At 38.7% G+C, this 15,431-nt stretch overlaps 1 protein-coding gene across 7 annotated transcripts in view; it reads left to right on the top strand.

The window, feature by feature from the left end:
* The window catches only part of NUP58 (nucleoporin 58), a 44,435-nt gene that overhangs the window by 27,378 nt on the left and 1,626 nt on the right, over positions 1–15,431 (top strand). For 4 of the 7 annotated variants that reach the window (XM_068181257.1, XM_068181255.1, XM_068181256.1 and 1 more), the window contains 2 exons: positions 1,661–1,756; positions 6,982–8,947. In XM_068181257.1, the coding sequence (XP_068037358.1) occupies positions 1,661–1,756; positions 6,982–7,151 (266 nt within the window). In that variant the 3' untranslated portion in view covers positions 7,152–8,947. Of the gene's footprint in view, positions 1–1,660; positions 1,757–6,981; positions 8,948–10,056; positions 10,110–15,431 lie in introns of those variants that run through there. The other 3 variants (XM_068181260.1, XM_068181259.1, XM_068181258.1) reach the window with 2 other exon arrangements.

Below are 15,431 nucleotides of genomic sequence, written 5' to 3'. Positions count from 1 at the left end.
AAAATAATGGGCTAAAAGGAAATTACTTTGGAATTACCATTTTTCCTGCAATGTTTTAAATGCCTTAAAAAAAACCCAAACATAAATTTCTTCCATTTCTGTTGAAAAGGTTGTAGACTAAAGATTGTTCACCAGTCTTACATATGTAAATAAATGAACATTCCAACTGCTTTTAGTTTTGTCCAAAAAACCTGACTTGTATTCTCTTTTTTTTTCCTAGCTCTCTGCCTAGGAAGGTATTTGCTTGCATCATTAATTTGCAAAATGTCTTAACAAATCCATAAGACTCTCTGATAGGATCAAATGTAGAAGAATAAATACATACCTGCAAAATAGCGTGTAGGTGTGTTCTTGGAAACAAATTGGCTGAATGATTACTTAAGTTTGTTTGGGATTTTAATCTTAGGGATTTGGGTTTTTGAACAGGACAATTTCTTTTGTATGCTCTGGAAGTGCTATTCTAGTTTGGGAAATACGCTCTCTTTCCTTTATTATGTTCTGTGTACTTTGACAGTGACAAACAGAGCCTTTTACATTTAAGTATATAAATTATTGAATTTCAACCTCAATAGGACAAAAGAGTGTGTCATTTAAATGAACTGTCTTACAGAGAAATGATACTTGTCATTACTTACCCTTGATACCCTTTTGATTTAAAAATCTCAGAAAACTTGAGAACACTACTCCAGACAGTGTGTTCAGTCCTTACTGGTTTTAAAATCTCAAAAATATTTCTGTAAAGGACTGGTAAAGGCTCAGTTTGCAGTAAATAAAAGGATTTTTCCTGATGCTTGCAACTTAAGATGGGAGCATGATTTCCTCAAACATAAATACAAATACTGTTTTCTTTTTGAAAACCTGAGACAGCCAAAATCAGAGTATATACGTTTCTTACAGTTCTTATTGTCTGCCCTCTAATTCAAACTGCAAATATCAATTTACTTTTCCTTCAGAGTGACCTCATATTAATAACACAATTTGAAACCCTAAAAAATTTGTATAATGAAAATATGAATATCAGTTACAAAATCAACAGAATTAAATTTTGACAGCTATACATTTATGGCTGCCCTTTTATAATGATTTTTCACATTAAATACTGTGAAATTTGTTTCTATTCTCTATTTAAACTATTTTGTAGTTTCCTGGATAAAGCTGATCCCTAATAACCTGAGAGGGGCATGACTCTGAAATAAGCCTAGTGTAAACTGAAGAAAATGCTTACTCTGTTTTAAGCATAATTCTTTTTTCTGGAGTTGTAGATGAAGATTGTGACTTTCTGTAATAAAAATCATGTAACTTGTATCTGAAATTTCTTAGTTTTAGCTCATTTGGTTACCATTTCCTGCCAATTTAACAGCAATTCAATAGAAATTTCTTAAACTCTGATTGATAGTTCACCCCACCTGTTTTTATAATTTTTCCTTTACTCAGTTTTGGATTTTGAAGGTAGTATTTTTCTCAATGCTTTCCAGTTCGCGCTATTTTTTTAACACAATGCTGGGTCAGATATTAATACTCTTAGGAATATTTGTTTACCAAATAATTCTTAGAATTATGTTTGGGTTTAGAATACTCACCTAAAGACTATGTGTCTTTATTTGCTGTGTCTGTAATTTTTTTTTTTTTTTGTTGTGTGTCTTTATTATTATTCTGCTAGGATTTGGAAGTAGCTCTGCCTTTGGAAGTAGTGCCACAGGAGCGTCATCATTTGGGTTTGGATCTACGAGTAAACCATCAGGAAGTCTAAGTGCAGGTTGGTTTGTTTCTTTTGAATTAAAAAATCAAGTTTATCATAAAGCTAGTCTTATAATCAAACTGCTGCACTCATTCCAAGAAATTGATTGTTTAAAGTTGCCTGTGTATATCACTATTAATATACCTATTTACTTGCTAGAGCCACATTTTCAGGTAAGTTTTTGGGTTCTGTTAAAGGTCTCCTATGTAGACAGTGTTGAGTGAGCATTAATGTTTCCCATTTCATGGTGTCTATCTAGTTAGGAGAGGAAACAGGAGATCAGATGCAGCCTCATACACAGAAGAGCAGTTGTCACTTGAATGCATTGGTATCAGTTACTGATTGAAATTAGCATATGAATTAGCGACAAATATAATAGTAATTTGACTTACTATATTTACAAATAAAGTTAAAATTATTTTCTGGAAGCCCAGTGGTTTCCTTAAAAATGTATAAGTGCTTACTCTATTTGAATAGTAAGTTATATGTATTGTATCTCTGTATATATTCATAATTCATTTTATTAACTACTTTGAAAGCATTTCTGTGGCAACTACACAGTACTCATTTAGCTATTTTGGTTTTTGGGGGGTGATAAAATATGGATGCTATTGCGCCTTAACTCAGAAATCTGAAATAGAGGTGGCATCCCTATTTACCTTTTAAATAGGAATAATAGCTTACTGAGTTATTACTAAGCAAATAGCTTCTATAGTCTGTCTTGCAATCTTTTTTCAGTGGCACATTGAAGGAGGATTATGTCTCAAGAAAAATGTTTGATCAACTGCTATTAAAACAGCATTTTGCTAGTATTTACCAGGAAGTGCTATGATTTGTATTCTGGGTTCTCCTTGGTTAGTAATGAGTTGCTAGTCCTGTAAAGTACTTTAAGCTTTGCATTATGAGGTGGAAATGGCTCGCTAATTTGGCTGTGTAACATTCATGAATGTTAACAACCTAGTAGGTTCTTGATGGAACTCTTTGCACTATCTGGTGTCCAAGCATCAGCCTTCTTTTACTCAGTTCTTCATATGAAAAATAATTGAAAGACTTACACTGTTTTTATCTTGTAGGCTATTGTTCCTGAGTCTATATTAAATAATATTGCAGCATTTAAGGCTGCTGGATTACAAAATTAATAGTTTAGTTTTTAACATATTAAAAATTGAATTAAGAAACTACTTGTAAGGATCAGTTGTCCATCACTAAGGAGGTATCAAGCCAAAATAAATAACAAGTATGTCTTAGCTATGTTGATGGTGTGCAGAGGCAATTTAGATACAGTTTCCCTCAAACCAGACTTTGTCATGGAGTCAGTGCCATCAGTCTCTTTTGCAAATGAAGGGATTGCACCCAATAAAATGAAGATTGACAAATATCTCAAAAGAGTCTCAGCTACAGAAAGTAGGTGAATAAAAACAGGTGAAATGTAATTTCTGACATTTTTTGCTTAGAAAATCAAGTGGTCATGAAATCCTTATCTAGATTGAGATTATGGAGTAGAAACCGCTTGTAAAAATTTGGTAGCCCAGAAACAGACTAACTTTTATCTTTTATATCCACAGCCTTATGTCATTTAGCACCTGGATTGCATATGATGTTTAATTTTATTGAGGGTGTATAAATGGGTTTGAATGATACCTGAGACTAGTTAAGTTATATTTACTTCTTTTAAATTTGTTGTGTCCTGTTTCTCAGGTATCATTTACAGGATCCTGAAAGCATATTGTGGTTTATCTTAGAGTATAATGGTTGCATCTAGTTTCTGAATCTATTTATTTGAAAAAGCTAAGAAATTGAGGTGAATAAGGTTTATGTAATTCACTGTTGTTGCTGCTTGGGTTTAGATTGAGCAGTTAAGTATTTTCCCAGACTAATATGTCTGGGAACACTAGAAAAGTGTGTGTTCCAACACACACTGTTCCAGGCTGCTTAGGTTGCCCCAGCTCTCCTCCACAGATTTTCCATCAGTTTGATCTTAAAACTAAAATTATAGATTGCCAAATTGGTTCTGTCAAGTGTTTGATTTTTATGAGTTAGGTTTAATTGCTTTAAAAGATGCAAAAATGTATGTCGTGGTATTACTCCTCTTCTCAGTTTTACTTTGTGTTTGAGGAGAAAATTCTGAGTCCTGTGTGATAGTCTTTGAGCATCTTCTAATAGTAAATTTGGCTTGGTCCAGGAATGGTTGTTGTGTTCATCAGCAGATGAAAAGCAGAGCAGCTTCAGTCTCCTTGCAATTTTAGTGGACACGGTTGTGAAATGGAACAGTGTCTCAGGTGTCTCTCTGAAACACACAGAGACACTCTAGAAAGTTGACTCCAAAACAAGTCCCATTTAATTCCTACTCTTACTCATTTAATGGCAACCAAAAAGGCTGATTTTAGTGGGCTATTGTAAAGGACATTCAGACTCTCAAAGTAATGGGAAAAGGAAAAAAATCACTATTGAATTTATTTAACAATTTAATAAAATGTTAAGAGGGAGGGGAGTGTTATAACACAATTTTTGTGAAAACAGATGCTAAATATACTTTGAAGATCTGAGTTGAAAATTCTTGTTGGAGACTTACTTTTATTGAAGAATTGCAGCCTCAGTAAATGAGATAAGAGATAATCAAGTGGATCATGTCTGGATGCACTCATACGGCTGAAAAACAGACCTTAATATAATCCATGAGCAGCTTTTAGATACAGAGGCTATAATAAATCAATCAAAGCTGTTCTTGAAATACTTTTTGATCTAGAGCATCCATTCTGGTATGGGAGATGAAAGCAGGAATGGATTGCCATCTGATGAACTGCTGTTTCTCCCTGTAGTATTAAAATTACCAAAAAAATGCTGTTATGGGGAGGTGTGTACTCACCTTTAGCATACCAAGCTAAAGGGCTGATAGAAGCAGAGATGCACAAGTGAATGCACAAGCCCAGTGAATAATGTGTGGTCATAACCATTCAGGGAGATGTGAGGCTGTGTCCTTAAAGGGCAGGTTGTCATTTACTTCCTGAAAATCACTGTTCACACGTAAATAATACTAATTTCAGCAAGGACATTGTTGATCACATTGTACTTATGGTTCAAGACTTTGTGAGTCTTCCATGTAAACTGAGATGTTTTGTGACTGTCTTTTCTTGCAACAGGAGTAAGACTCAATGTATATCTTGTTTAAGTTTTTATCTTGAAGATTTTTTCATCTGAGCATTCAGCTTTAGGGTTTGGTTTGCTTCCAGTGAAACTTGGTACCTTGGCCTTGTTACGCTGCCATGACAGGAGAAAACCATACAGATGCATTTCACAGCTACCTTTCTGTACTTTTATGGCTGCCCTTAATATCACTTCTAACATAACAGGTATTACTTTCCAAGCTGTACCTAAATTAATAAGCATGTTCTCAGTCTTCTATCTCATAGTGTATGCATCGTTTACTGTAATATTACTCAAATAAGTGTAGTCTGCCTTCCCTGCTTGCTTCAAAATAATCCCTAGAAGCAGCAAGGTGGAGGTAATTTATGAACACTTTACTCTTGCCTGCTGAACTCCTGACACTACAGGTCACATGCAGCTTTATTATGAATGGCATTCATGATGTTTTCTAGGAAGCAATGCTTGCCTGTTATCTCACATACATGAAGTAAAAAGGTAGCTTTTTTCATTCATGAGATTCCCTGATCCATCTTAGCTGGGATTCAGAGTTATCAGGGAAATGAAGTAACACTTGCATGTGTTTTACCCCTTACATCCTAGGATGAGAGACAAATTAGCCCACAAAATTTAGACAAGACCCAAGTGACCGCTATCAGTCACTATCATTAGTCACACTCTAGATCTGCACAACCATTACACTGACAATGAGTTCTATGCAGGCAACTGCAGGCTATAGGACTGTGAGTTACTGGAATGTTGATAATTAATTTTCTTGACAAGATGATGTGTGTAACCCAAGTCCAGACATTGCAGGAGGAAGAGTTTCATGTTAAGTTTTGAAGTAGTTCTTAATGCAGAGTGTTAGTAATAAGTGAGAGAACAGAAAACATCAGGCTTGTGAGAGCTGCTTTAGGATTCTGATGAGACAACCAGTTGGGCTTTTATTTCTGTACTCCAAAAATATTTTAGGCATTGACTTGAAGATACTGATGTGACCAAAGGATTGCTTCAGCCGCCTGCTAGAGAATTAATGAAGCAATATAGAGTAACCCATATTGAGAATATACTCTTTCTTGATTGTGGACAAGTCCCATTTTTCTTATTATCTTAATTGTTTGCAGGTTTTCATATACAACTTGTATGAAGCTCTTTGTTAAAATCTAACTTGTTTGTGTCTTACTCATTAATTTGTGGTCTCTTGAGACAACAAAAAGTGAAGTTATGAAGTTCTGCTTCTTAAAGTAATCTTTGAGAAATTTCTAGCATTCTCTAATAATTGCAATTATTATCTAAGTTGATTATGCATAACTGATACAAATTTATAAAAGAAGGTGAAATGAGTTAGTGTTACTGTTGCTGGAAACTGTAGGGGGACTTCTTCCAATTGATCTTGTTTCACAGCTGCACCAAATGTTCAGTTTGTTTACCTTGATAGAAGAGGGGGAAGGAGTTAAAATAGCACAATTTGCTCAGCCAGTCATGCAGTTTTTCCAAAGCTTTGTTTCCAGCGCTGGTTTTTGGTTTGTCATAAAGGGTGGTTTTAAATACAAAGTCTGGCACAGATTTTTGAGCCTTTTCTGCCTCACATTTAACGTGTGGTCGATGCCATGTATGTTGTAAAGGGAGGCCAAGGTTGCCAGGGCAGTAGGACGAAGAGTGAGCACTCCAACTCCAGCTTTGCTGTTTCTCTGCTGTGAGTGAAGTGAGTAGTCCGTGGTCCACCTGTACCTGCTGCCTTCCCTCCCACCGCAGGAGTGCACTGCATGTTTCTGCTGAGAACTTGAGGAATTAGGGTTCGTCTGTTGTACAGTTTCAGTGGGACTCGTGTGCTACTCTTGTATGGGTAATGCTATAATAGACTTTTGATTTAGGATATAATTGTTGGCACTCACTGAGGTAGTCTCTGTTAGTGCTGCATTATTCAAGTTGCCATGGCAAGTCCAAGTGCTCTAGCAATGTGATTTACCATTGTTGATCCACATTGGTATAAAGTGTTACAACTGCTGGTAATAAAGTGGCTGGTGGAAAAAATTCAAGGAGAACGAATTTACAATTGTGATATAACTGATGTTTTAAAATATTTTTCCCTCCCCCATAAGGCTTTGGGAGCTCGACTACATCTGGGTTTAACTTCAGCAATCCTGGCATCACAGCATCAGCTGGCCTGACGTTCGGGGTGTCTAATCCTGCATCTGCAGGCTTTGGGACAGGAGGGCAACTTCTTCAGCTGAAGAAACCTCCAGCTGGAAACAAGCGAGGGAAAAGATAGGCACGTCTTTTAGGGAGGGGGAAGCTCATCAACTTTCTTCATCTAAAAAGTCTATTTTTATAGATTGATACATTAACTAAATTGCATCACAGGAGATTTATAAAAATTTTGCTACTTTTCCCTAGTGAAATCATATTGAACAGCTATTTTCTTGTGAATAGAAACCCGTTTATGTATTTTTAATTTGGGCCCTAGTTTTAGAAATGTTCTATACTGCATTATTATTAAAGAATCTTGTAAAATCATCTATTTAACCTAATGTTAGTAGCAGAATATTTTTTGTTAATAAGCTTTATACCATATGAATATATGCATATTTGTTTTTTTTTTTGTACAGATAAAATATATTCTAGTACAAATACTAGAGTTCATATCTTCTGTTCCTGGATATGGCCTTTAAATCTACTTCAGGGTGTTTTTGTGTATATGGATGTAAATATATACAGTACAGTGCACACATCTGTGTGTATGTATGTGTATATATATATATGTATAAAACACAGATGTGCATACCTTCCCCCATAGACACATCTCCTTTTTCTTTATGTGTTCGGTTTCTCCATGTTGCCCTGTGGTCCCATATCTTGATGTTCCTAGGAATTTCAAATTCTGGGTCCCAGGCTGTGTCATCATTGCTTCCGTGTTTTGTTGTTTAAAACCAGCTGAAATACAATGTTTACTATTTCATAAAGTTTGGTAGGTAGTGATTAGTAGCTGTTTTGGTTTTTTTCAACCTTTTTCTTGGCCCATTTAGCAGCCAACTCTAAAGAAGAACCTGAGATTTTGACACAGACATTTCATAGGTAATATTCTCATACTATTGGATTTTGTTTTTCTCCTGAGCTGAAGAGTAGGGCACTGCCAGATTTCAGCTGAAAGCTCAGGATGCCACAAAGTCTGTGTGCAAACAGGAGTTGTCAGGCTGGATGAGCTTCTCCCTGCATTTGGGAGAGATAAGATGCATTGCCCTAATGAAAACCCAAATTAAGTGTTACAAACCCAAATTGCTTCATGAACTTCTCGTCAGCACTGCCTTAAAAGCAGTTGGGCATCTGCTTTAAAACAAGGTGTAGTACAGTAACTTGCTGTTCAAGAACAGAGGAGGAAAATTATGTAATTTGAAGGTTAAAGCTATTGCAGCAGTAGTTTATGAATCTTACATACTGTAACATCATAGCTTGTTGTTCTGCATCTCCAGTTTGGTGTGCACTAGGAATATCCAGGAAAATATCTTAAGAAGGAAATAATAGATCAATTGATTCTTTGCAAATAATGATACCAGGTTGATGTGTGAGCATGAAACTTTGGAGCCAAGTTGATTTTATTTAGAGGTTTTGTCATTGGCTTTCTATTGTTAAAGTATTACTACCATTTTGTATGTTTTGGAAGTGTCTGCATTCAGCAGTGTTTGCTCTTTGACAAATGTTTGGTTTGTCACTTAATCTGATAAAATTAAGGGAAACTGAGCACAGAATTCTTCACTTTTTTACTTGTATGTTATTGCATCTTTGTGAGCAGTCAGGAAGGGATATGTGGTTTTTTAATGTCACAGAAAAATAAAGCTTATGGTTTATTTTGATTTCAACCTGTTTTTAAACTTTTATTGGGCTGCAGTCAAAACTGTAATGTTTGTAATTCTTTGTTACTGCTTTTTTTAATAGTTAATATGTTAAACCACTGGACTCTTATAATGTATTAATTTGTGAAACTAATTCTAAATGTGTACTGTTTGTCCATATGTGCAATTTACCATTGTGCAAACAATAAAACAATAATGCTGTGATCCTTGTAATACATACTTGCCTATCTGAGAGATCATTTCCTGTCATTCTCCTACATTATAGAGAAACAAAAACCTCATTGGCTAATATGTAGAACTGTTCTTCCTAGAATTCATATAGTGCTGAATTGTTCTTGCTGAAGTTAAGGCCTTGATCCTGGATGGAAAGTGTGGAGGGAGAGGGGGCAAAGGGTGGTATTGTATTGTGGGGTTGTCTAGAATTTCTTCACAGTGCACAATGTAAGCCTGGATTATGGTGTAATGTAACACAACGCTAGGAATGGCTTTGTAAATTGGGAAACAGTCTGAGCCTCCTGTGTACCTGTGCTCCTTCTCTTCCAATTAAACAGTTGTCCTTAATTTAGCCTAAGCAAAAAAGTGGTTACATAATAGAATAATCACATATAATAGTACAAACTAAAGTCAAAATGGGATTTGAAATAATTATATTCCCAAACTGTTACTTGGGTGGTTGAATTTAGCCATGGATTTTGGGGATCAGCACTGTAGACACTTCCAAATTATTTTTCACCCCAATTTAAAGATATGTTAATATGATTAAAGTGTAAAATACATATGCATTCAAGGTGTGGCTGGTTTCCTACAAAGCAGGTTAAGAAGCTGACCTATATTTAAACACTGAAATTAAATTAAGTCTAGATTATCTGTTCTGTAAAGAAAGAAGAGCGTGGTCTGGAAGAAGGTTCAAGTTGACCTGGAAGACATGGTTTTCTGTTAGTTTGTATGTTGTTGTACAGCTGTGGTATAAACTTAAGTATGTGACCCCTTTCTTTTACTAGAAGTTACTTTGTTTTTTCTTCAGCATTCTCCCTACTATGAAGACAGCAGAAGGGAAGGAGCTATGCCTCAGATTGTTTGGTTCAGGAACCTCTTTCTGACCAGAACATTCTTGGCACTCACGTCTGTCTCTGTTTCTGTCAAATCAGTTAGGTAGATACTACACTTAGCTACTTCTTTCTTGTGGATTGTGAGGTAGAAGATTGAAATAAGGTGGAGGGGGTCAGAGTATCTCTCTGCAAAAATTTCCAGCAATAAATTATGTACTTCTGGGACTAATTGCTGGGATTGTACTGTCAGGCTGTTTCTCTCTTCCCTCTCATTTAGAACCTTCCAAAACTGTGGCTGCTGTTTCCAGACACTGATGGATGGTTAAAGTATCATGGTCATTGACTGGTATGGATTCTCATGGAAATGGGCACCTGGGTTTGGGGAGGGGTGTGACATGGAGTTGATGCCTGCAGCTGCTCTGGAAGACTGTGGTTACCCACTGCGACAGTGTCCATGGAGCTCCAGCACAGCTGTGACATTCCAGCTCCACTCAACTAGGCTGGTAGGTTCCTTCAAAGGAGGATGGAGGTGTGACAGGGATGAAGTGTGGGGAGAGCTGAGGGGATGTAAGGCACAAGGCTTATTGCTGTGAATGGGACAACTTGTTTTAATTCAATTCAGGATCATTTCTTCTGAGCTCAATGTTGAATGTTCATCAGGTGGCAGGAGGCTGCCAGTTACATACTGCCACCACAGGACCCTTGTGGGAGTAGCTGTCATGCAGCATGTGAAGTGAAATGGTCAGTGACCTGCTGTGCCTCTTAAAGATCTGCAAATCTGTGGGGCTGGATGGAGTCCACCCAAAGATACTGAAAGAGCTGGTGAAAGAACTGACTGAGCTACTTTCAATCTGTCCTGGCTACTCAGGGAGGTCCTGGTTGACTGGAGGTCAACAACTGGAACACCTCTCTGCAAGAAGGGTCAGAAGAAAGATCCAAGGAACTACAGGCCTGTCAGCATGATCTCAGTGTTGGGGAAGGTCATGGAGCAAATAATCTCAAGTGCCATCATGTGGCATGTGCGGGACAACCAAGGGATCAGGCTCAGCCAATGGGTGGGGTTGTGAAGGGCAGGTCCTGATTGACCAATCTGATCTTCTGTGACAAAGTGACAAGCTCAGTGGATAAGAGAAAGGTTGTGTATGTTTTCTGCTTGGACTATTGTAAAGCCTTTGGCACATTCTCCCACAGTGTCCTCCTGGAGAAACTGGCTACTCATGGCTTGGACAGGTGCATTTGTATCAATAGTAGTGTGGCCAGCAGGAGCAGGGCAGTGACCGTCCCCCTGTACTCAGCACTGGTGAGGCCACAGCTCCAATCCTGTGTGCAGTTCTGGGCCCCTCGCTGCAAGAAAGACATTGAGGGGCTGGAGCGTGTCCAGAGAAGGGCAGCGGAGCTGGGGAAGGGTCTGGAGCACAAGTCCTGTGAGGAGCAGCTGAGGGAGCTGGGGGTGTTCAGCCTGGAGAAAAGGAGGCTCGGGGGAACCTCATCACTCTCTACAGCTGCCTGAAAGGAGGGTGTAGCCTGGTGTGTGTCAGTCTCTTCTCCCAGGCAACAAGTGATAGAACAAGAGGAAATGGCCTCAGGTTCTCCTAGGACAGGTTTAGTTTGGATATTAGGGAAAAATTCTTCACTGAAAGGTTTGTTGTCAAGCTCTGGAACAGACTGCCTAGAAAAGCGGTGGAGTTACTATCCCTGGAAGTGTTCAGAAACATGTGGGCTTGCTACTTAGGGACAGGGGTTAGTGGTGAGTGTGGCCATGCTAGGTTAATGGTCAGACTTGATCTTTTCAATCTAAACAATTCTATGACAGGATATGTTACCCTTTGTTTCCTTGTTGTAAACATTTTCTGGCACACTTTTTTTTTAAGGTGGTAGAATTTTGTTGAACTTCAATATTTGAACAATCCTTCTGACCCGTTTGACTCCTGTTGCTAGGAGGTTTATTACTTAATGCTTTTTTCACTCCGCCTCAGGAATTTAATCTTTATAACCCATGGCTGCTGTTAAATGCCACAGTGAGGAGGTGAGTAGGCTGTGTGTTTCATTAGATTTGTTTTCTGTTTTCTCACCCTTTAGAAGTAAGGCAATTCTAGCATGTTATGAATAGGTCATAATTAAGTTTGGAAGCTTCTACAAACTAGAAGAGCTTCTGGTTTGATTTTACTTTTGAGTACAGATGAGCCCCCACCAGGGTATTGGGTCATTGCTGTTGAACAGTTGTGTGGAAAACTTGGAATGCATACTCCTATTCTAAACAGGTCAATAGCTGAAGAGGCAAAAGATATGTATGTTCAATTAATGTTTCCTAGACTGATGGATTTCTCTTTTTTTCTTTTCTCTTTCATACAGGGGTCACTGTGCTTGGGTACCAGCAGAACAGCACTTTATTAAAAAGTCACGTAATTGCTTCCAAAATAAAGTTGTGATAAGAAGCTGGCATATAGCTCCTGTCTGTGCATTTAATATGGCACTTTGTGGTAACAGGATATGCTTCTTCTAGGGTTATGATGATTCTGGACACAAAAGAAAGCTAGGAGGATGAGGTTTTGATCAGTCACTGTGCTACACTAAAAAAGGGAAAGAAACACAGACCTGAGGAATATTCAAAGTCAAGGATTCAAAATTAAATTTTACTATATGAAATATGAAAAATACTCTTAATAAGAGTATTTAAGAGGAGAAGGGGATAAATTCTCATGGTGGAAAAAAAATGGTGGAAAAAAAAATGTTGAAAGGCATCTTGAGTAGACCAGATTGAGTGAACCCGTGGGGGAAAAGTATGCACAAGATGTGTAGAGTTGGGTAGTCTATTAACTCCATTAAGTACCTAAGTAGAAGCTACACTGAAGTGAAAAAACACCCAAACCTTCTCATCCTGTTAATGGTGTTAGCATTCCTTGGCTGTTTGGGCTACCCTTATTTCTTTAGTAAACTACACATAAAAGGAATCTAACCTTTGAGCGTAAACACTTTCACTTGGTTCTGTCTGGGGATAAGGTAAGGTAGATGTGATAAAAGTGTCCTTTCTGGGAAAAAAAGTCCATCTTTCAAAACAAAGTTTGCAGTGACTGGGCCCAAATGCTAAATGGAAGCAATGGCAGCAAGCAGTTAGTCCTCAGTAGTGTGGGAACATCTCTCCATCTCTGCTGGAGACCACTCATTTTGTGACAATGTGTGGGGGAGTGATGGTGAGCATACCTGTATGTTGCCACTGTGCTGCCTTTGTTTGGTGCAGCTGTGTGTGGCACAGCTCTCGAGAGTGTTGCCTCCTTTAACAGCTACGGGGGTTCTAATTTAGCACTGGGTCAGACAAAGTGAATGGACAGAAGTGATGAGGAAGGTGCCAGCCTTAATGCCACAGAAACCAGTCTTAGTAATGCACATTTTATCAGTCTCAAATAGGAATTGTCTTTTATCTTACTTTATTTAGTTGCTGAAAGGAGCAGGCAGATATTCACATACCCCCAGCAGCCAAACCAGAAGCAAGCCTCATTCCCAGGGACAGGGAGACCTTTGGCTGCTAGCTAAAGCTTGTGTGGTGTGGACCACAGAGCAAAGCTCTTATCTGATCCCGTGCTGGTAAAGAGAAGTTGATGCTGAGTACTGCCCTGAGACCAAAGAGGGAAAGCTTTTAACATTGCTTATGTTGGCATTGGGTATGATGATGCTGTCAGGGCCAATAGCAACCTCCCACTTACACTGGGGATGTGAAAAAGAGGCTGGAACTGCAGGAAGACGGTGGCAGCTTGTCGAAATTTAATTTCTGCAGTGGAGATGCAGGTCTAATACAAAGGCATATTGGGTTCAATTTATACTTTATTAGTAAAAATATTTAGCTAGAAAGGCTCCTCTGAGTAATTTGTCATTTTACACTTGAGAATTGTCACCTTCACCATCACTTCTCCCCATGACTTATTTCTAGTGCTGCAGCAGCTGGTGCTTGTTGCTCTGTCATGGTGATACCCACATTGGGGTGGCATCAGGGCTTGCCAGGCTTTGAAGCTGCTGGAACATACAGGGGCAGAAAGGAAAAGGGGGTAAGGTCCTGGTCTCAGGTAGATGGATGGTGATATCAGTCCACCAGTGACAGAAATAGTAACAAAAAAACCTAATGCTGGTGCAGAATGCGGGATGTATCATTTAAAGTTAGCCCTGGGAAGTGGAGGGAGGGGCAAAATCCCAAAGCCTCTTTGCCAGGCTAGATAATTGTCCAGTAAAATAGGAATGATTCAGGCAAATACAGTCTTCTTTACTTCTTCAGGAGTAAAGAAGCAGTATTAAAAATGTCCTTTACTTCTAAGCAGTATTAAAAATGTCCTGATCTAGAAAATATTCTCATAAATATTGTTAATGTTCCACAACAAGTTGCTGCTTCTTGCCTGTCTGCAGTAATAATCCCTATATAAATAACCAAACTGCAAATTTACGTGCACTAGGACCTGTTGAGAAGATAAGATGTGCTTTTTTTCTTCCTCGAACCTCACTGATTTCACTGCACAGGCAAAAAGTGCAATAAAAGGCAACAGCTGTGTAGTGATGCTATTTCTACTATATGGTGCCTAAATCCTTGCACTGAGGATCCTTGCACTTCTAAGGCACTAAGGCATTAGAAGGTGAACAACAGTAAATTTCTGGATTTAAATATCCTTAGTTTTCTCATCCTGCATTAGATAAAATGCTCATGCTTTGTGCTCTGCATGGCATAAACTGAAGTGTGAATGTGGAAAATTCCTGTACTTTGCTGGGGTTTTCTTTTTTTACTTTAAATAACTTTTTAATAACAATTCACTGTCAAATTGGCCAGCCTTACTGTAGGGGCAGACAGTGAGATGATGGATTTAGTCCACAAGTAAGTCTTCCTCTGGTTTTTGTCTGAGGAGTGGAAAAAAAAAAAACTAAAATTCTTTCCTTTTCTTCCTAGTGGCTGGAGTGGTTGGTTGGAGCAGAAGTAATAAATCAATTAGGAAACAGCATCTCTTTCAATTTGAAGCTGTGCACATCAGCTTTGTATCCAGGCTTCTATATATTTATTGTACAGCAATCTGTTATGTCTGCAGCAAGTGGAAGCTCCAAAAATCAATGCACTAAGAGTCGAGGGAGAAGAGCCTGACATTTGCATTGATCAAGGCAGTCTGAGTAGCTGGACGATGCTAACAAGCTCCCTAAAGCTCTGCTCCGACTGGGCTTTGTTGAAACCGGGGGATGTTTTCTGAGTGGCAGCATCTTCCTGCACTCGTGAATTTGTAGAGAAATGTCCCCCAGCACTCGGAGGTGCTGTTACCCACTCACCTCCCTTCAGCTGCGTCCCCCAGCCCGTTATCAGGACAGCGGTGCATTGAGGAGCCAGACGGGCGATACGGGAGGTGTCTGTGCCGGCTGTGATAAGGTGGTGCCAGCACTGATTCCGGCTGTCACTGCGGCGTGTGCTGAGAGAAGCACTCACAGCAGGACTGAGCTGTGCCTCCTGATGTGCTCGGTGCCGGTGCAGCCACTGCAGATTCACAGCCCAGCCCCTGAGGAGTGTGCTAACTTCATATCCCTTCATTCAAAGCATTTTCCAATCCTTTGCCTCATTCTGTGACTGGGTTTTTTTTTATTCCCTTGGGTCATCTTGATCTAATTATTCTCCAGGAAATGAGACCCAATAAA

The sequence above is a fragment of the Anomalospiza imberbis genome, chromosome 2 (assembly GCF_031753505.1).
Source record: "Anomalospiza imberbis isolate Cuckoo-Finch-1a 21T00152 chromosome 2, ASM3175350v1, whole genome shotgun sequence".
Lineage (NCBI taxonomy): Eukaryota > Metazoa > Chordata > Aves > Passeriformes > Viduidae > Anomalospiza > Anomalospiza imberbis.
The sequence above is the reverse complement of the archived record's forward strand: the minus strand, read 5'-3'. Positions and strand labels throughout refer to the sequence as shown.